General features: G+C 48.2%; 1 protein-coding gene across 4 annotated transcripts in view; it reads right to left on the bottom strand.

Annotated features, from left to right (window-relative positions):
- Window positions 1-22,185, bottom strand: part of FRMD5 (FERM domain containing 5) — a 315,270-nt gene that overhangs the window by 21,216 nt on the left and 271,869 nt on the right. For 3 of the 4 annotated variants that reach the window (XM_081548308.1, XM_081548305.1, XM_081548307.1), the window contains exons 3-7: window positions 20,836-20,878; window positions 20,532-20,610; window positions 7,721-7,818; window positions 5,402-5,525; window positions 2,302-2,389 (exon numbers count right to left, since the gene is read on the bottom strand). In XM_081548308.1, the coding sequence (XP_081404434.1) occupies window positions 2,302-2,389; window positions 5,402-5,525; window positions 7,721-7,818; window positions 20,532-20,610; window positions 20,836-20,878 (432 nt within the window). The remainder of the gene's footprint in view (window positions 1-2,301; window positions 2,390-5,401; window positions 5,526-7,720; window positions 7,819-20,531; window positions 20,611-20,835; window positions 20,879-22,185) is intronic. The other variant, XM_081548306.1, reaches the window with a different exon arrangement.

Below are 22,185 nucleotides of genomic sequence, written 5' to 3'. Positions count from 1 at the left end.
GGGCCTTGTGCACTGTGGCCTGCCGGAACCTTCATCTTCTTGTCTATAAATCAGGAGGAATAATATCCACATCCCAGTGCTGGCATGAGGATTAAATGAGAAAATAACGTGAAAGGATTCCAGTGGGTCTGCCCGGGAAGGCATGCCACAAGCCTCTCCTCCCTCCCTCCTTCTTGGAGTTGATGCCGTGGGATGAAATGATGTGATACACGGGATTGGGCCTCGTGCAGTGCCTGGTATGAATGCTGGTTCCTTCCTGCAGCCTCTTCACCTCTGTGTCTGATGGTGGACAGGCTCAAAGACAGGGCTGAGCCAGGAGCCCCCCAGTCCCAGATGCATGTGGATTTGGGCTGGACCCCAAGTGGGCTGCTCCTCAGCTTCCAGATCTCCAGAGACAACAGGAGAGAATCTTCACCCATTCCACTCAGTTGTCATGCCCAGGTTACATGCCACCAGGTGACGGCCCTGCTCAGGGACCCTCCTCTCCTCAAAGAGACTGAACAGATGTGGGGTCAAATGCAGAGGTGACCTAGCATCTTCTGTTGACCGTATTCATCTTTAGGCAGCTATGTCTTTTTTTCCCCGCAACAAAAGGTCTCACGTGTTTATTACTAAGCCAAAAGCAATAGCGCAGAAACACGTGACCCAGAGAAAAATCGTTTTCCCAATAAAACACACCCAGCAGGTCAGACAGTACAGATGCTCTCAAAGTGATAATGATAAGATGCAAGTGGCCTTGACACAGCCTAAACATGTGCCGCTTCATGTGCGAGGCTCCTGAAAGACCCAGCTTGGTTCTTCTCCAGCATCTTCTCCCGCAGTTGTACCTGATTTTATTACCAGTTTTCATTTGAATCCATTGGGAAATAGGATGATTCCGCTTTTGTTTCTTGGCCAGGAATCACTCAGTCCCGAAAGTCTTGTGAGAAGACGGGGAGCAAATTCAGCCATGCACAGGATGGCGGAGAAGAAAAGAAGGCAGCGGTGTCTCCTAAGGTCCTGAAGTGACTCAGGGGTATCTGCTGAGGGCTTTCACATGGACAAGGCAAGGGAGGCTCAGAGAAGCCTCTGAAGGCCCCAGTAAGGAGGGGACCACTAAAGCCAAGGCCGGTTGACCCCAAAGCTCCCTTTGGTCCTCTGCAGCCCTCTGCCGTTGGTATCCAAGCAATTGATGCAAGTTAAACTACGCTGGTGGTGCAGAAGGCATTATTCAGGAAGCTTTGCTAATTCATTTGCACATACCTGTATGTTATTTTTTTTTGGTATAAACCAGCATGAATGTGTTTTCTGACAGTGCTGGCCCTCAAGAACACAGGTTATCTGTCAGTAGGCTGTGCTGGTGGACAGGGAACTGTGGAGCTGGGAGGGTGGCCAGGTTTCTGAGTGCCAGAATGTTCTCAAAGTTAACTGAAGTTTCGGCATTTAATCCTATGCAAGAGCATCTCCTCACCAAGGGGCCACGAGAAAGGTAATTCTGGCTTCCTTGGTTTCTGTTCTGTTCTTTCTTGTTAGAAGCCTACACTGCCCCTCACTTTTCAGGAACGAGAGGTCAATGTTAAGAGTCAGTGTTACTGGGGTCTCTCCAGTGGTGGCGAGAAAGAGGCACAGATCCGGAGGACTGAGGCAGAGACCAGAAGCGTCAGAGCTGGAATGGGATGACGTGCGAGGATCCAGCCACAGACAGACAGGGAGAGAGGGCCACGGCCTCCACCGCTCTCCTCGGTGTCCGCGGCTGCCTGAGCGCATCTCCCAAGTGCCAGACGCATGTGAGTAATTACAGAGGGTTTCTCTGGGCAGGAGAAAGGACCGGGCTGGTCCCCGTCCTGCCGTCACAGGCGCATAATGGAATTAAGTGCGACTCCACTGCAGCTCTACAGTCAATAAAACCCACTCCTGGACAGAAACTAGATTACGGGTCAGGGAAGGGTGGGCTGTGCGCTGAGCTGCCTCTGATCATTCCCTGGGTGGCGGCGGCGGCGGGGGGGGGCTCCCACATTCTGCCTCTCCTCAGCTCCACCAAATTACCCAGAACTCCCAAAGTGGGGGCCCCGGTTTCGGATTTGTTACCCAGATGGACTGTGCCTGTACGCTTCAGCTCTGATGTGGTACAAGATTCCACAGCGTGGAATCCAGAGGAGTTTCACAATGAGACGTTTTCTTTGGCCTCTGTCACTAACGAAGCCAATCATCCCAATATTGAAGGGGCGGGGTAGGTGCAGGCATGAGGTCCCTCCCTGCCTCTCATCCTCTGGTGGGCGGGGGGCAAGATCAGTGCAGTCTCCAGCCACGGGGGTGCCTTACCTTACACGGGTGGGGGTCCACTCCGTATGTCTCCAATGTCTGCGCTTTCCTTAAAAAGTTCAGCTCTGAAGTTGCTGGTGTTTGACCACTGGAATAAAGAAAATGAAGCAATTCAGGATTTCTGCTCCTATAGGTTCCCCTGAGATGAACTCAATTAAGAAGTGCCCAGGGTCTCTCACGATCCTATTTTTCTATGGGGTGTGTTCCCGGCTCTGTCCTAGGACCAACTTCAGAGACCCTTTTCTAGAGTCAAACCCTCAGATGTCTTCAGAGTGAGGCAGGCTGTGTGATGAGTGACATGGGCTGAGTGTAATACCATAGGGAGTGGTGGGGACTATGGCAAACTGGGAATGCCGGCCCCTCTAATGAGGGAAGCTGCTCTCCAGCTCCAAGATGGTAGTGTTGGAAAGCAGGGTGCAGCATTGCTAGGTGCGATTTTTAAAGAGAATTCAGACATGTTGATTTTTATGTGGCATTTCCCAGTTTTAATATAAAAAAAATACATCTGCAGCCTGCCTGCAGGCCATCTGATCTAGACTGAGACACTAAGTCAGGACCTGTGTATCTTGGTGCCCAACCCTCTTCCTTTACGAAAAGGGAACATGGGACTGGAAGGAAAAGAGACACAGTGAGAGATGCTGCTGAGCTCCCCAGACTCCACAAAAGCTCTGTCTGCCCACAAGGTGATGACTATGAAGAGGAAACAAACAGAAAAAGAAAGAAACCAGTGCTGGCACCAAGCCCTCTGAAGAAGGAGCCTTGAGCATCGTCCCCCTCCTGCTGGCTCCTCAGCAGGGGTGTAGACGAGCTCCGCACAGGACCGGGGCAGGCAGGGTCACATGGGCTCTCAGTGTCCAGAGCCCTGGCAGGCTGACATCCTTCCACTGATGTGGGGTGGGCCTCAGGGTCAGGAGGGGGCGGGCGGTTTGTGAAGTCAACAACTCCGACGGCTGCTGGACAGGACTGGAACTCTGTAAGTTCATCATCGGCCTCAAGTCCTATGGCAGGGCGGGATGACAAGCCCACCCAAGGAGGAGCAGCGCCAGATTCCCGCTCCTGTCTTTCTGGAGAGGCAGCAATCCATCAACACCTCAGCAGCCTTTGGGCGGCCAGGTGTGAAACATACCATAGAATTTAATGCACAGCCTGGGCCCTCAAGGATCTCAGAGCCAGAGAGAAGACATGCAGACCAGTTTTACGTGATGAAGATGAGGCTGAGCCTGTGTGAGCAGTAAGGGTTCTGTGGAACGCAGACGCGTACCTCCACCAGCGCACCCGAGACACAGGGAAGGTGTTGGGCAAACGCTGGTGCGGCAGCGCGGCAGAAACCAGGCCCTAGAGGCCACTGAGCACAGACACCCTTCCAGGGAGGCTCCGCTCCCTGTCTGGAGGCTGTAGGGCTCCGTGGGCCCCATTCACCCCTGGAGTCGGCCCAACCCTCTGGGGTCCTCAAGGTGGGCATCATTTCCTGGGGGATCCCCCTGACTTCTGTTAGGTTTCTGGAGGACTGTCCCCACTCCTCTGACGTCTCCTAAAACCTTTCTGGCAGCGCCTCCGGGCAGTCCCAGTACACCCTGGATCTCTCGTTTGAACGAGCCATGAGCCGTCATCATCTGTGTCTATTCTGTTCTTTACCACAAGGGGCCGCTATTCGCTAAGAGTGATGGGAGGAGCCGTGGGAGCGGCCGGGGTTCCACCTCTGATGGGGGGCTCCATTCCTCTAGGTGGGGTGGGGTCCAATCCGGCCACACACTGCGGGTAGGAGGTCTGTTTATAAGAGTAAGGAGGCTTTGGGGACGTATTTCTTGGTAAAATTTTTGAGTGAAGGTGAAGGATTTTTTTGTTTTTTTGTGTGTGGGGAGGCATCAGTTATGAACTAGTTTAAGCTTAATATTATCATTAGGAATATTTTTCTCCCCCTCCCCTTGGGCACTGTCCTTCCCCAGAAAGTAGTTACAAAAATATTTTAAAAGATTTTTAAAAATTGTACTGTATTAATATGCTGTATTGTATGTAAATTTTTTCTTTACAGTTTACCAGTTGAGCATCTGCACCAGCATGCCATACAAAATAGAGCCTAAACACCCCTTTGTTTTGTTTTTATAAATAAAAATCAACCTTTGTGGAAAACCCTATTTCATACGGGTGAAAGGATGCATTAATCCTATTTTTATGGACTTGGGTGTATTCTGCGGAGAAGGCAATGGCACCCCACTCCAGTACTCTTGCCTGGAAAATCCCATGGATGGAGGAGCCTGGTAGGCTACGGTCCATGGGGTCGCTAAGAGTCGGACACGACTGAGCGACTTTACTTTCACTTTTCCCTTTCATGCATTGGAGAAGGAAATGGCAACCCACTCCAGTATTCTTGCCTGGAGAACCCTAGGGATGGCAGAGCCTGGTGGGCTGCCGTCTATGGGGTCGCACAGAGTCGGACACGACTGAAGCGACTTAGCAGCAGCAGCAGCAGCAGCAGAGTGTATTCTGGGTGAACTAAGACCATCTGAGGAGGACAGTTACCTCCTGCTTCTTGCTGCTTCTCCCCTCCTTCCCTGGGTGCAGCGGTGTGGGGTTGAGGGAGGCAGCGTTAAAGTCACACCCCGAACCAGGAATCTCCGGGCACCCAGAGCATCTGGCTCTGCTCAGTCCTATCCGCTGACCCGGAAGTCACAGGCCGGGGGCGGAAGTGTGCCCATTTTCTTAACCCCTCCTCTCTTCTCTCTGTTCTCTTTTGCTATTTCTTTTATGTTCTCCTTTTCCCCAGTTCATGCTTCTGCTCCACACCCCCCTGTTGCCTTCTCCCGACCCCCCACCCCCACCCCCACCCCACCCCACCCCAGTCTCTCTCTTCATTTATCTTCGTGAAGCAAATACCTTTCAGAGGCAAATCCTTCTCTGTTTTCCTTACAATATAGCATCTCTCTTGCCTTTAAGCCTACACCACTGTTCTTGGAGAGGGAGCCTTAGGGTTGTACCGTCAGTGGATCACCGAGAATGGAACCTCGTTACATCCCGGAGTGAGGAGGGCTGGGTCTACCGGACTCCGTCTGCTTGGGCTGTGGGGGAGACAGTGGCCTGGCCTGAACCGAGGGACACACACCTGAGCTCTGTCTTGTGAATCTCAGCAATCTTCCTTTCCAGCTTCTCTGAATGTTTAGGGAAAAACTGGAACTTGGAGCTGTAGCCTTCGGGGTGTTTTCCTGGGTCATAATCCCCAATCTCCGCTTGCAAAAGGAAAGCAGAGGAAAACAGTTGTGGAGACAGGTAAATCGTCACTGGCAACACAACAGGAGACTAACACGCAGAGCAAAAGCCAAAGTCTGCACCAGATTTGCCAAGAACAGTGGATCCTGAGCACGACTGTGGGTGGGGCAGAGGGCAGGTCCTCAGGAGCAGGCCCAGCTTTGTTTTCCCTCATATGCATATAAGACTGTGTTGGTCTCAAGGCCACGTGGAGAGAACGCAGCTGAGCCTGTGTTCTGAGTCCACCACATGTAAAACTGCTGTGAAAGAGCAGACCCCTGCACCACGCCCACATCCATTCAGCCACGAGGAGAGAGGCTGGGAGCGAAGCTCTTTGTGGCAGCGAAGGAAACTGTGAGCCAGATCAGGAGATCAGAACCTTCTGGGCCTCGGCCACATCCGAAGTCTAAATCTCGTGAGGATTTTAGCAGGGACACAGCCAAATGATGACAGAGTCATGACCCAAACTCAGAACTCAACTCTCGGTCCAAATCAGATCAAGTGAATACATTTGAATAACTATTCACTGAGGGCTGACCAGGTGCAGGCTCCTTGGAGAAGCCTACAGAGTGGGAAGACTGGCTGTAACCAGAGAGTGCCACGGAGTTCAGGAGCATCAGGTCCCAAGGCTGACTTCTCAGTTCAGATGTTAAGCCCCAGGAAACCTTTAGTCTCTTGCTAAGTGATAGAAATTCCCAAGACCTCAGATCAGCGAACTCTGAGGGGAGAGTGGGCCCACACTACTCCTCATAGTGTATCTTCCAGGTCAGAACCCAGCCTTCTCCACATGGAGTGTTCCACAGGGAATGCCGTGTACACATTAGGAGGAAGGAGGTTGAGCAGTTCACCGCTGTGTGGTTGTCTTTTCTCCTTCCCTAGTGAGAACCACAGCCAGTGTAGGTGAGAAGTCTTGAGTGAGGAGTAAATATTAAAGAAAAAATGTGCCCTTTATTCACAACTGAGTATTGTTCTGTGGCACTGGTCTCCTGAGAGTATCTTCCAAATTACTTGGGAATTTCTATCATTTAGCAAGAGACTAAAGGTTTCCTGGGGCTTGACGTCTGAAATGACCTTGAGCCATAGGGTCATTTATTATAATTTTACTTAGCTCCCAGTGGGAAACATCAATGTTGGATATCAGTGACTTCTTTAAAACAAACAAACAAATTTCAATATGGCTGTCAGGGTAAAACTAAAGAAAAGGCTAGAGTTTAAAATTTCACTTAGATGGGACCAGGTTTTCCTTTAAAAATGAAAGGGATCTTTTTGGGTACCTTAAAGTTGGCAAGCACCTTCTAGACTTCCTACTTGGATGGTTTTTTAAAACAGGAGTCTAAGAAGTCAAAGTTGCAACAGAATGACTTTTACATTCATAACGCAGCTGTGACATTTTTCTTGCCGGAAGAACTTTAGTTTCTTATTGGCAAGCATTTTTTTTTAGGTTCTATTCACAAAGTAGCTTCCTGGAGTTCACAGATTTCTGATTATGAGTTCAGTTTCTTTGGTAGAAACTTCACGATTTTAGCGCTATGGTCCAAAATAACCCAGTGACAGTTTCAGGCTGAAGGACTAAGAGAAGTCCAGGAAGTGGCACTGAGGAGTCTCCTGCATCTCATGAAAGGAGAAGGGATGATGTATGAAGAGTGCATACCTTTCCCTCTGTGGTGCAAAAAAAAAAAAAAGCCAGTCCGGGTATTGGCTGGGTACAGCCCCAACTCTTATTTGTGTGTAGAAAATGGGTTTGTAACTTGGAAACATTTTTAACTTTGAGCAATCGGAATGGGAGAGTCTCTGAAACCTATACCAGAATCCCAAGGCGCTTTACATCTTTGCGATTTGCACAAAAGGACAGGGAAAAAACAAAACAAACAGATTCAGATTACTATCCAGAGGCTTAATAACCTTATCAACCAAGGGTGCAGGGAAACCCCACCCCCCCTCCACCAAACATAGTCTGAATGACTTGAAGGGGCTTCCAGAAAGACCTGAGGTACAGACAACTTGAGGCTGAGTGGTCAGAGCTTCTGGGGTCAAAGGAGTCCAGGCAAAGTCCTTTAACTTGGACTGTTTCAAGTTAGATACTGTTTATATCCAAGAAGTAGTCATCTGTGGTAACTGAAATAATGTAATCAGTACTTAGCATGAAAAGCAAATTTATCCTGTCAAAAGTCATTACCTTGAAGGATATAAGCTGCTAACAAGGCAGCATCTGATGTTTTACAGAGGAGGCGGCCGTGGTAGAGATCCCTTTTGATCTGCAGGAAGACTAAATACCTGGAGAGAAAACAGAGAATGAACTGTAAAGGATTTCTTTGATTGCTTTAAAGACATAAATATGTAATATCAGCCTATCAAAATCTCTGTCAGGACACTTTTACTACCTTAAAACAAAAATCTCAAAACATGCCCCATAACAAATACATTTTTCATATCCCTGAGGACTAGACTCTTTCAAGCACTTTGCCCTGAACTGATTTTGAGGTTCAATTTCAAATAACCTGTAAGTTTCCTTCTGCAGCTCAAAACAGAAATGATACCTCCTGGTTAAAAGCACTGTACCTAGTGCTGGGCTCTAGAAGGAGCCAACCCCAGTCACTCAGCACCGACAAAGCAACCTGTGTCATAAGAGAGGGGCTGACGGAGCCTCTCTCTTCCTCGGACTCTCGCTGACATCTCTTAAGAAGCAGGAGACTTCCCTGGTGATTCAGTGGCTAAGACTTGGCACTCCTCATGTAGGGGGCCTGGGTTCGATCCCTGGTCAGGCACTAGATCCTATGTACCACAACTAAAAATCCTGTATGCCATAACGAACATCGAAGATCCCGTGTGCTGCAGCTAAAACCCGGCACAGGCAGGTAGACAGGTAAGTAAGTAACTAATAAACAAACATTAAAAAAAAATAAGCAGAAATGTGGTGAAGGAACTAGCTCGTGGGAGGGATCTGCCTCAGCTCGCCAGTGGACCTGTCCTTATAATGGAACAGCCCTCATTATTAGCAGAGGTCAACCAGATCTCTCAGAATTTGAATGAGGTGTAAGAAGAGGCACTGGTGAGGGATGGACAGAAACCTGTGGCTAGTAGCTTTTCAAACACAGGGAGCTCTCGCCTCAGTTGGAAGCAGGCTGACTCTCAAGAACAACTCATAGCTGGTGACGTGTATTGAGCACTTACCATCTGCCAGTCCAGGGATTATACACTTTACTGCAGCCTCTCAGCTAATTTGCACATACCACTCTGAGAACAGATCCTGTTATTGTCCCCTTTTTATAAGATACACTGAGGCTTAAGTGATTTTCTCACGGGCACATAAATGGAAGATGGCAGAGACAGGATTCAAGTTCAAGACTGAGGTTGGTTCTTCATCACCATGTTATTCCTCCCTGCTGTGGCTGCTTCATAGTCTCACAAATAGTTGGGTGGACCCTGTGACCACAGAATTGCTGACGCTCCATTTTGAAAGATCTTTGCAAGGAGTGGAGTCTCTGATGTTCATTATGTCAGAGATCCCCTGAGAAGAGCAGAAGCCAGGAGTGTCAAGCCCTTAAGTGAGTCACCCACCACAGCAGTTCTTTGGCCAAGGGGCATCTGTGGTGGTTTACAAACAGGTCCACAGGGAATTCCCTGGCGGTCCAGTGGTTAGGACTCCATGCTTTTACTGCTAAGGGTGCGGGTTCAATCCCTGGTTGGGGAACTAAGATCCCACAAGCCATGCGGTGAGGCAAAAAACAGAAAAACGTCCAGAAATTCCCTGATGCTCCACATTTCCAGAGGTAGAGCTTCATTTGCTCCATCTGAGTGTGGGCTGGACTTGGTAGCTTGCTTCAAACAAGCAAAATAAAGCAGAAGTGATAATGTCTGACATCTGAGATCAGGTCATAACATCCCTACAGCTTCCTCCTTGTTCTCTCTTTCTCTTGGATCACTTGTTCTGCTTGAGGACACTTAAGCAGTCCTACAGAAAGGTCCATGTGGTTGAGGAACTGAGGCCTTCTGCCAACAGCTAGCAGTGAACTGAAGCTTTCTGCCAACAGCCATATGAGTACACCATGGTGGAAGTGAATCAGTCAAGACTTCAGATGACCACAGGCCCGGCCCACCTCTTGGCTTCAACCCCAAGAAAGACCCTGAGCTGGAGCCACCTAGCTAAAATGCTCCTCAATTCCTGACCCACAGATACTCAGAAATGAGAAATACTTGTGATTTTAAGCTAAGTTTTGTGGTATTTTGTTAAACAGTCATAGATAACTACAGCATCCCTACAGGAGTAATGGGAATATAGTGAAAAGTGAAAGTGAAAGTTGCTCAGTCGTGTCCGACCCTTTGCAACCCCATAGACTATCCAGTCCATGGGATTCTCCAGGCCAGGATAAGTGGGTAGCCTCTCCCTTCTCCAGGGGATCTCTCCAACTCAGGGACCAACTGAGCCACAAGGGAAGCCCTGGGGATACAGTAAAATTCCCTTAAATTCCATCAGTTTGAACCAAAAAGAAATTAGGCTCTTCCTGGACAACTAGAGGTTTCCATTGCTTCTGTTTTCAGGCTGAAGAATAACACAGAGGATTCCATGCCCATTAGATCATGTAAAAATGCTCAAAAGAAAGCAGATCAGCCCAGAGATAAACCCACGCACATATGGACACCTTATCTTCGACAAAGGAGGCAAGAATATACAATGGAGAAAAGACAATCTCTTTAACAAGTGGTGCTGGGAAAACTGGTCAACCACTTGTAAAAGAATGAAACTAGAACACTTCCTAACACCGTACACAAAAATAAACTCAAAATGGATTAAAGATCTAAACGTAAGACCAGAAACTATAAAACTTCTAGAGGAAAACATAGGCAAAACACTCTCCGACATAAATCACAGCAGGATCCTCCATGACCCACCTCCCAGAATATTGGAAATAAAAGCAAAAATAAACAAATGGGACCTAATTAAACTTAAAAGCTTTTGCACAACAAAGGAAACTATAAACAAGGTGAAAAGACAGCCTTCAGAATGGGAGAAAATAATAGCAAATGAAGCAACAGACAAACAATTAATCTCAAAAATATACAAGCAACTTCTGCAGCTGAATTCCCGAAAAATAAACGACCCAATCAAAAAATGGGCTAAAGAACTAAACAGACATTTCTCCAAAGAAGACATACAGATGGCTAACAAACACATGAAAAGATGCTCAACATCACTCATTATTAGAGAAATGCAAATCAAAACCACAATGAGGTATCATTTCACACCAGTCAGAATGGCTGCTATCCAAAAGTCTACAAGCAATAAATGCTGGAGAGGGTGTGGAGAAAAGGGAACCCTCTTACACTGTTGGTGGGAATGCAAACTAGTACAGCCACTATGGAGAACAGTGTGGAGATTCCTTAAAAAACTGGGAATAGAACTGCCATATGACCCAGCAATCCCACTGCTGGGCATATACACCGAGGAAACCAGAATTGAAAGAGACGCGTGTACCCCAATGTTCATCGCAGCACTGTTTACAATAGCCAGGACATGGAAGCAACCTAGATGTCCATCAGCAGATGAATGGATAAGGAAGCTGTGGTACATATACACAATGGAATATTACTCAGCCATTAAAAAAAATACATTTGAATCGGTTCTACTGAGATGGATGAAACTGGAGCCCATTATACAGAGTGAAGTAAGCCAGAAAGAAAAACAACAATACAGTATACTAATGCATATATACGGAATTTGAAAGATGGTAACGATAACCCTATATGCGAGACAGAATAAGAGACACAGATGCATGGAACAATTTTATGGACTCTGAGGGAGAAGGTGAGGGTGGGACGTTCTGGGAGAATGGCATTGAGACATGTGTATTGTCATATGTGAAACAGAGCACCATTCCATGTTCGATGCATGTGACAAGGGCTCAGGGCTGGGGCAATGGGATGATCCAGAAGGATGGGATGGGGAGGGAGGTGGGTGGGGGGTCCGGGAAGGGGAACACATGTAAACCCATGGCTGATTCATGTCAATGTATGGCAAAAACTATTACAATATTGTAAAGTAATTAGCCCCCAACTAAAATAAATAAAAAAAAAAAAAAAAAAGAAAGCAGATCAGTGACAGCACAACTTCTAGGGTGGGGAGGGTCACCAGCAGGTGACTCAGAGCCTGGGGCTTGGTGATTCAAGTAATTAAATAGAAACCGAGCAATCTTCATTCTCTTCTAAGCCCTGCTACTCAAAGTGTAGCTCACCTTACAGCGGTATCAGCAGCAGTTGGGAGCTTGTTGGAAATGGAGAATCAAGCCCATGTGAGACCTAATGAATCATTTTAACAAGATCCCCAGGTGATCTGGACACAGATTAAAATCTATGAAGCACTGTCGCTAAGAAATTCAAAAGCATCCTTCTAACCACATCAGGATGGACCACCCTCCTCAAACCAAAGGGAAGGTGACCACTGTAGTGTGGAAGTTAATAAGAATTCCCCTCCTTTTCCCACCCACCATACCCCCAATCGACCCAATATTTGCCAAGGAAAACTTAAGGAAAATGACATCATGCAGTGAATCGTAATTTTTTAAACTGGATCTAGCAAATCAACCCTGAATATTCATTGGAAAGAGTGATGCTGAAGCTCCAGTAGTTTGGCCACCTGATGTAAAGAGCCGACTCACTGGAAAAGATCTTGATGCTGGGAAAGATTGAGGGTAGGAGGAGAAGGGGGCGACAGAGGATGAGATGGTTGGATGGCATCACTGACTCAATGGACGCGAGTTTGAGCAAGCTCCGAGAGATACTGAAGGACCAGGAAGCCTGGAGTGCTGCAGTCCATGGGGTTGCAAAGAGTGAGAGAGTGAGCAAGTGAACAACAACAACAACCAAATCCAGTTTGTCTACACTCCGCTTCCCATGGTGGAATGTCACAAGATGTGTGGAAGGGAGGGGCTGGACCTGCATCACGCATCACTCCGCCCACACCCCTCTGCCTGTCTGCGTCCAGCACTCAGGGACAGCATATACTGGACTGAAGGAGAGGTTTCAGAGGCCCTGGACAGCGATCCTCAACGTGGCGGTGAGGAGAACATCCCCCCAGGGCGGGTGGGGAGCATGTGAGAGTCTGCGCATGAGTGGTCCTGGGTTTGAAAAGGCTTCTCCAGAGCTTCTGATTTGCTCCCCAAGGGGGACATGACCCTCCTCACAGTGAGAACCATGATCGGTGCATGACAGGGGCCTCGGGTGAGCCGGAGAGGAAACATGGCTTTCCACGGCTAGGCGGGCTTCCTTCAGCCTCTGAAGGTGGAACAGCCACAGGGAGGTCAAGGGGAAGGCCGTGGGAATACTGTCCAGTGATGGTGCGATCGCAGGACGGGAGGGTCAAGGGAGGGTCAAGTCAACATCCTAAAGCAGCACACCACAGTCTTCAGAGGACAAGAAGAGACAGGCTCACGAAAGAACCAACTGATGGCTCCACGGAACGGAGTTCCACAGGGGCCCCCCCTTCCTTTTCTGCCCCCACGGCTTCCATCAAGCTCTGTGTCTTGTTCATTTGAGAAGGTAACCAATGACTCAGTGTTGTCAGTCATGAAAATACACCCCACATGACTCATAGCATCCTTACAGCTATCCCCAAGATGCTGTGACATGCTCTCCCCTGCCTAAGGAAGGTCCTAAGGAAGATGGTCTCGTTGCCGGGGGCACTGTCACCGGGTGCCTGTGCTGCCAGGCAAGGGGTCAGCCTGCTGGGCTGCCCAGACCAGCTGTTCGTGACGAGCAGGCAGGTTGGGGTACTCAGTCTCAGAACCTCATAGGAGGAGTTACAGAGCCTAATTCCCACATTTTATAGCTGAGGAAACAGAACCTTTTTCTACCCATGTGGTAATTCAGTGAGCTATGGTTAGGGAAAAAATTCAGACTTAAATTGAAGAAAGTAGGGAAAACCACTAGTCCATTCAGGTATGACCTAGATCAAATCCCTTATGAGTATACAGTAGAAGTGACAAATAGATTTAAGGGACTAGACCTGATGGACAGAGTGCCTGATGAACTATGGACAGAGGTTTGTGACATTGTACAGGAGACAGGGATCAAGACAATCCCCATGGAAAAGAAATGCACAAAAGCAAAATGGCTGTCTGAGGAGGCCTTACAGATAGCTGGGAAGAGAAGAGAAGCGAAAAACAAAGGAGAAAAGGAAAGATATTCCCATCCGAATGCAGAGTTCCAAAGAATAGCAAGGAGAAGTAAGAAAGCCTTCCTCAGCAATCAGTGCAAAGAAATAGAGGAAAACAACAGATTGGGAAAGACTAGAGATCTCTTCAAGAAAATTAGAGATACCAAAGGAACATTTCATGCAAAGATAGGCTCGATAAAGGACAGAAATGGTAGGGACCTAATAGAAGCAGAAGATATTAAGAAGAGGTGGCAAGAATACACAGAAGAACTGTACAAAAAAGATCTTCACAACCCAGATAATCACGATAGTGTGATCACTCACCTAGAACCAGACATCCTGGAATGTGAAGTCAAGTGGGCCTTAGAAAGCATTACTACGAACAAAGCTAGTGGAGGTGATAGAATTCCAGTTGAGCTATTTCAAATCCTGAAAGATGATGCTGTGAAAGTGCTGCACTCGATATGCCAGCAAATTTGGAAAACTCAGCAGTGGCCACAGGACTGGAAAAGGTCAGTTTTCATTCCAATCCCAAAGAAAGGCAATGCCAAAGAATGCTCAAACTACCGCACAATTGCACTCATCTCACATGCTAGTAAAGTAATGCTCAAAATTCTCCAAGCCAGGCTTCAGCAATACGTGAACCGTGAACTTCCAGATGTTCAAGCTGCTTTTAGAAAAGGCAGAGGAACCAGAGATCAAATTGCCAATATCCGCTGGATCATCGAAAAAGCAAGAGAGTTCCAGAAAAACATCTATTTCTGCTTTATTGACTATGCCAAAGCCTTTGACTGTGTGGATCACAATAAACTGTGGAAAATTCTGAAAGAGATGGGAATACCAGACCATCTGACCTGTCTCTTGAGAAGCCTGTATGCAGGTCAGGAAGCAACAGTTAGAACTGGACATGGAACAACAGATTGGTTCCAAATAGGAAAAGGAGTGCGTCAAGGCTGTATATTGTCACCCTGCTTATTTAACTTATATGCAGAGTACATCATGAGAAACGCTGGGCTGGAAGAAACACAAGCTGGAATCAAGATTGCCAGGAGAAATATCAATAACCTCAGATATGCGGATGACACCACCCTTATGGCAGAAAGTGAAGAAGAACTAAAGAGCCTCTTGATGAAAGTGAAAGAGGAGACTGAAAAAGTTGGCTTAAAGCTCAACGTTCAGAAAACTAAGATCATGGCATCTGATCCCATCACTTCATGGGAAATAGATGGGGAAACAGTGGAAACAGTGTCAGACTTTATTTTTTGGGCCTCCAAAATCACTGCTGATGGTGATTGCAGCCATGAAATTAAAAGACGCTTACTCCTTGGAAGGAAGGTTATGGCCAACCTAGATAGCATATTTAAAAGCAGAGACATTACTTTGCCAACAAAAGTCTGTCTAGTCAAGGCTATGGTTTTTCCAGTGGTCATGTATGGATGTGAGAGTTGGACGGTGAAGAAAGCTGAGCGCCGCAGAATTGATGCTTTTGAACTGTGGTGTTGGAGAAGACTCTTGAGAGTCCCTTGGACTGCAAGGAGATCCAATCAATCCATCCTAAAGGAGATCAATCCTGGGTGTTCATTGGAAGGACTGATGTTGAAGCTGAAACTGCAATACTTTGGCCACCTCATGCGAAGAGTTGACTCATTGGAAAAGACCCTGATGCTGGGTAGGATTGGGGGCAGGAGGAGAAGGGGACGACAGAGGATGAGATGGTTGGATGGCATCACTGACTTGATGGACATGGGTTTGGGTAGACTCCGGGAGTTGGTGATGGACAGAGAGGCCTGGAGTGCTGTGATTCATGGGGTCGCAAAGAGTCGGACACGATTGAGTGACTGAACTGAACTGAAATGACGGTTAGGGAGAGAACGGTCCTAAATGAAGTCAGGGGAACTCCTTGTCATCAGAGAGAAATTCTCACTGGAAAAAAAAGAGCAATCAGCTTTAGATCAGATTTAAGACAAAAAGGCTTGCTCTTTAGCACACGTTTTTGGTTGAACTCTGGCTCTCTCCTTTTTGCTTCAAAGAGGCTTTACCTCACCTCCAATTTTGTTTAGATGCCAGGCTGTCCTAAATTGATGGAGGACCGTGCAAAGGCAGAATGTGCAAGAGCCTAAAAGATGACAGAGGAAAACCTGAGCATTTCTGGAACATGTACATCCAAGATACTGGCATTGGCATTGTGATTTCTGACATCAGAGGGTAGGGATGAATCCAGAGATATTCCCACAATTAGAGGGTCTGAACTCTGGAAAGCACTGGTGGCCCCAGAAGAGTTTCTTCCAGAAGACCCTTTGGCCCTGTCTTCCTCCCTGCCCCTAGCTTCCTCTATTTTCTGCCCTCCTTTTCCCTGACTGTGATCAAGTTTAGTATGTCTTCCTCCCCAATACTAGACTGTGGGCTCCTTGGAATTAGAGATTCATGTTTCATTTCTTTAATATTCTTCTAGAGAGCCTATGACCTCCCTGGTGACTCAGACCATAAGGCGTCTGCCTGCAATGTGGGGACCTGGGTTCACTCCCTGGGTTGGGAAGATCCCCTGGAGAAGGAAATGGCAAGCTACTCCAGTATTCTTGCCTGGAAAATCCCGTGGACAGAGGAGCCTGGCGGGCTACAGTCCATGGGGTCACAAAGAGTCGGATACGACTAAGCAACTTCACTTTCACTTTCAGAGAGTTTATACATCCTGTGCCTCTTCACCCTCCCTGCCTCCCACCCATCCAGTTCTGAGTACACGCATGTGCCTGGCACTGCCACAGTGGCTGGGAATACAGCAGAGAACCAGACAGAGTCCTCCTTCTATGGAGCTTACATTCCAGTGATTTACTCAGGTTTTCCTCTGTCGTCTTTTAGATATGCTGTGTGCCATTTAACATGCACTCTTTCGTTTAATCCTCCCAGCAACTCTATAAGGTGATTACTTTTTTTAGCCCTGTCTCATACACGAGGAGAGGGAATGATCAGAGGCAGTGTTGCTTGCTTTGTCACCTATCCAGTTAAAGAACGATCTGGGATTTGAACTCAGGGCTTCTTGATTCCTTCGCCCAGGACTGGCAAACTCAGCCTGCCATCAGAGTCCCCAGTGAGAGAAAATACCCTTTGATTGGAACACAGCCATGCTCATTCATGTATGTGTTGTCTACGGCTGGTTTTGCATTACAAAGGCAGAACAGAGTAGTTGTGACAGCGACCATATGGCCCACAAAGCCTAAAATACTTACTATCTGGCCTTTTCCGGAAAAAGTTTGCCAACCCATCTTAGCCTAAGCAAAGCTCAAGTGATATTCGCTGTGGAAATAAATTACCTATATACTTGATTAACATTTTAAAAAAATGGCCTAAAAAAATCTGTTAACATTTTTTGAGCACCTGTTCAAACATGTGTCGGGCTGTTTGCTTCCTTGGAAGGTGGGGCCCCATTTGCACTCAGTTTCCTTGTATCACTTGATCTTTCAACCAGTTCGAACACCTGCAGCCGTTGTTAAAAGCTAAATCCTGTGCCTAATCCCCATTTTCTCTGCCTCGTCTCTAGCTCAGACAAGAAAATCTATTTATTACTTTAAAAAATGACAAAAGAGATTAATCAGGATTTGGCAACTAAATTTATCATCTGGGAAGAATCCAAGAGATAAATTGAAGCACAGTTCTTTACTCCCTACTTCATCCCTCCTCTCAGCCTGGCTTTATGGGGACAGCAGAGATGGTGGCGAAATTTAGGACCCATATTGCCCAGAGAAAACACACTGACAGCTAAATTAGTCTGGCAGGAAGGTGGGGTGCAGGGCTCTAAGCCAGGAGTGAATTGTGGGCACTGAGTGAGGCGAGGGCAGGCGCCCACTTAGATGCAGCTAAGCCCAGGCCTCCACAGAACACCGCAGGGAGCGGAGACACAGACTCCAAAGCAGACCCAGGTCCCCTGAAAGCCACACTCCTGGCAACACCTGGAAAAAATGTGCCCAGGGGAAGGAGGGCTGCTGAGGCAGAGAGCAGGGGGATAACAGTAGAGTGGCGGTCCCCAATCTTTCTGGCAGCAGGAACTGGTTTCATGAAAGACAAATTTCCCATAGACTGGGGGGGTGGGGGTGGGGCGATGGTTTCTGGATGATTCAAGCTATCACCTTTATCGTGCACTTTACTTCTATTCTAGGTGACTTCCCTGGTGGCTCAGATGGTAAAGCGTCTGCCTACCATGTGGGAGACCTGGGTTCGATCCCTGTGTTGGGAAGATTCTCTGGAGAAGGAAATGGCAACCCACTCCAGTACTCTTGCCTGGAAAATCCCATGGACGGAGGAGTGTGGTGGGCTACAGTCCACGGGGTCGCAAAGAGTCAGACACGACTGAGCAACTTCACTTTCACTTACTTCTATTATTATTACCTGAGCTTCACCTCAGATCATCAGGCATTAGATCCTGGAGGCTGGGGGTCCCTGTGGAGGACAGTGGGCATGGATGTGTGTGGAGGGGGGTGGAGCTCACCCTCTTGCCAGTGTCTTTAAAGTCTGCTGACTTGGAGAGAAGCCTGACCCTGGCTTTCTCAGGCCTCAGCTGCTTAAGTATCAGGACGCTAGCTGGGACAGAAGAGGGGTGGGGATTAGCACATCAACAAGGGAGCAAAGCCAGAACCAAGTGGACTTATGCCCTGTGCAGAGCCCCTGGGCTCCACAGGCCGTGTGATTGACCTGACAGCGAACAGTGAGCCTTGGCTCAATGCCAGGCTCCCTGGGGGTGCATTAAGAAGTACAAGACCCCGTGAAGTGGTTAATCCTCCTGACAAAGCTGTGAGGTACTATTACCATCCTCGTTTTATAAATAAGGAACCTGAAGGTCAGAGAAGTTAAGGATTTTATGCTCAAGGCCAAACAGCCAAGAAGTAACAGAACAGGATCTGAGCCCCCAGGTCTTTGCTGCCTTTAGTGGGGGGGGCACATGAGTATTATGCAGTGACATTTGCTTTAGAAGAGTCTGTGGTTAAGACCTCCTCCTAACGGCCGAGAGAACCGTGCATTTTTGTCTGCCGTGCTCTCGTGGGCAGCCCTCTGGGTTGTTAGACCAATCCTCCTCATCCTCTTTGTTAGTCCAGGGAGGTGTGGACAAGGTGATCCTGATGCTGGGTGTTAGGAGGCGGGGAGTCAGGCTCTCAACAAAGACGTGTTAAATGTGCCCTGACACGTGGACAGGAGCGTGGTCTTCAGGGTTGGCCCTGGCCTCCTCACCTCTTTCCAGAGAGAAGGGGGAAGGAGGGAGGAGAGGGGAGGGGCAGGGGCAGGATTACGGCAAACACTCTGGAAGTCAGCAGCAGGGCGTGCTCAGTCACTGCAGCTGTGTCCGACCCCCTGGACGGTAGCCCACCAGGACACTCTGCCCATGGGATTCTCCAGGTGAGAATACTGGAGTGGTTGCCATTCCCTTCTCCAGAGGGATCTTCCCAACCCAGGGATCGAACCTGTGTCTCTTGCGTACCCTGCGTTCGCAGGCAGGTTCTTTACCACTAGTGCCCCTGAGCAGGGCAGGCCAGTGCTTTGCCAAAACTCTTCTCTGTTTAAGTTAAGGTCAAACATCGTGGTTCTCCCCTCCCTCTCCTGCCTAAAGCTACAGGCTTGCTCCTGAATATGGATGAGCTTAGTTTTCAAAGGCCAAGTGGGAGCCACGCCCACTTCCGTGGGGATGAGCAGGGCCTGCAGTTTGCAGGTGCCCAGTTCAGGAGCACGAGATTTGGTTCTAACTGCACACGGCACTGTCCTCAGTGCTTTAGGCTGGGTAGGTTCAGGGTTTAGAAACAGGTCTCAAGGCCTTAGAGGACAAGCAGTCTCTGCACTGGCAACGGCCTCGTCCAGTCTTTGCTGTCTCTAAGGTTTTTTGGTTTTGTTTTTTGCTGCACCACTCTGCAGTTGTGGGATCTTAGTTCCACGACCAGGGACTGAACCCACGCCTCCTTCAGGGGACCACTTGGGAAGTCCCTGTTGTCTCTAAGACTTTAGGGAAGGGGTTAGAGCCGGCGGAGCCGTCTCCTCCTTGGCTCGAGGACTTCCTGGCATCACACCTTTACTGAGGGCTCCGCCCTTTACCGGGAAACGTCAAGGTTTTGCTAATGTCAAAATCAGATCTTTCTAATATTAAAATTAAGAGTCCCAGTTCAGAGTGTGCCTGAACCTTTGAGGCAAGACTTTTAGAGTGAATTCGGCTCAGATGTACCAAGCCCTTGAGGAAGCGGTGCCTCTCCTGTTCACTGAACCTCTTGTGGTGTGGCGTGGGCACAGAGGTTTTTTTCTCATCCTCAAGTGGTGCTGGACGAGACACGGTTCATGCCATGCAGCTGCCTGCCTTCTCTGCAACATGATCCCCACAATGAAGAGTTTATCACCAGCCTGGGCCATCAGCACCCTGGATGTTACCCACTTGAATTTAAAATCTTCAGTGTTTCCCAGCTTGTTTTGCAGTTTCTTGCTTTGCCATTTAGGCTGCTGGAGTCTATTTCAAGCCCCTCAATAAGCAGCAACACAGCCCTCTCCCAAAATATCTCTTGTGACCACATCATTGGTGAAAGAAAAAAATGCTTTTGAGTAATTCATTACTCCAGCTACCTTTGCAGATGACCAGATTAAGATGAAGTACTCATTTCTTGAAGGAAAGAACCTCACTTTGTTGCAGTTCTACTGAGGAGATGAGCAAAGAGAGCATGCAGAAGTGAAACGCAGAAGTAAGGCTATATTTAGGAAGAATTCTTGCCTAGCAGAGTTAGGAGCTTTCCAAATAGAGGACCTAGGAAGTTACAGCCCCCCTTTCCTATCCTTCCCAACAGGTCTTTGAGGCTGAGGGATGTGGGCTCAACCTTACCTGGTTATTTCTTCTTTCAGGGCCGCAGGGTCTGCAGGGTAAAACTTCACACGGAAACACATGGTGAACGGAGGCTGGGCTGCAGAGAAGAAGAGGTATCCATGAGCAAAGACCCTCCCCAGAAGACGACGGGACTCCCCGCTCCACTGGGCACACAGGCCTCCGAACCATCAGAAGATCCTCTCATGTTTAGGGCCGACTTCCGCTCAGAACAGAGGAAGGTTCCCAAGACACACTACTCGGGGAGGGTTCCTCCCGCCCTCCCCGGGGGTGAGGCTTCCATCTTTTCATGGACAGTACTTACATCTCAGTTGCTTCACCACAGACTTTGTAAACTCCAACCAATGCTGAAACACAGAACACAAACCGAGAAAACCCTAATGAGAAGCAGTGTCAAATATATCTTGCTGTATTCGATTTAAATAGCTAGACAGATTGCAGCCCAGGGTGAAAGCGGCTCAGAAGCCTGTGATATGTAAGTTTGGAGAGTAGAGAGTGATAGGATTTTCTGAAATAAGCTCCCCATGGAACCAGCTGTGAAGGGAGGAAGAGTTCCAGCTTCAGATGCCATTTCTGGGGCTCCCTGGGAATGGTGCCTTCCAAGAGGGGCGCCAGAGTTCTGAGCCATGTTTCTGGTGTACCGATAGGCACGAGGGAAAGCACGGATGTGTGCTGGGGACAGAACTCCACCTGGCTTGAGTAGGGAGCGGCTCCCTTTAATGGGTTGAGTGTGTCTGTGTTATGTGGTGGGGCTGTGAGGAGGTGATGACACAGAGAGGCTATTGGGAGCAGCTCTTGAAACCACTGGCAGGTGGAATTTCACAAATGGTGAGAAGGCAGGGATGGCTGGTATATGTTTCGTTTTTGTTTGAGCAACACATTGCCAGCCCTTGTGTGAGGGAAGACATACTCAGAATTCCTTGGCATCCAGGGATGTTTAAAATTTAAGTCTTGTAAGATAACCAACCACAACTAATGTAGTATCCTGTTTTCCCTGGATTTTCACAGAGGTTGGACACAGTAGCAACACTTTTTTCCCACAGTACTTACGTTTGGGTAAGGAAGCAAGGAGACAGTTCTATATCAGTTTCCCACTTCTACATGGATGCCTTTATAAAGTGCATTATTGATGTTTGCTGCTTTTGTGCTAACCAGGAAACTTGACAATTTGCAGAGAGCTAGAATAGCTGATATTCGGGGCTTGATTATCTGGAAGTAGCTTAAAAGCACTGACCATAAGCTCTGGAAGGGCAGGAAACTCTGCCTGTTTCCCACTGTGTCACTGGTGACCAGCTCAGCATTCAACGTTCAGCTGTAAGATGGATGGAGGAGCTAGTCCTCACCTCCCTCTTTTCTGGCGACTTTTACTCAGTACAGTGGAGCCTCTTGGCAGAGTCCTCTCTCTGGCAGGAGAGCAGCCGGGGCTGTGCAGACACATCCTGGCCTCCCTCGGTGCCTATCTCTCACCTTCTGGGCTGGGCCGTGGTTCGTGCAGTTAATGGACCCACTAAAAGCCAGTTCTCCCATCAGCTCCACATGGATAATCTGAGCTGACACTCGGCTCTCTTGCTTCCCTCTGATCTGAGTTCCCATGAGGCTGGCAACTCATTATAGCCACTCAATGTGGTTAAGAGGTCCTTCTCACATTACACGG

This window comes from Giraffa tippelskirchi, chromosome 12, assembly GCF_054371585.1.
Source record: "Giraffa tippelskirchi isolate mGirTip1 chromosome 12, T2T-mGirTip1v1.2.pri, whole genome shotgun sequence".
NCBI classification, from domain to species: Eukaryota; Metazoa; Chordata; class Mammalia; order Artiodactyla; family Giraffidae; genus Giraffa; species Giraffa tippelskirchi.
The sequence above is the reverse complement of the archived record's forward strand: the minus strand, read 5'-3'. Positions and strand labels throughout refer to the sequence as shown.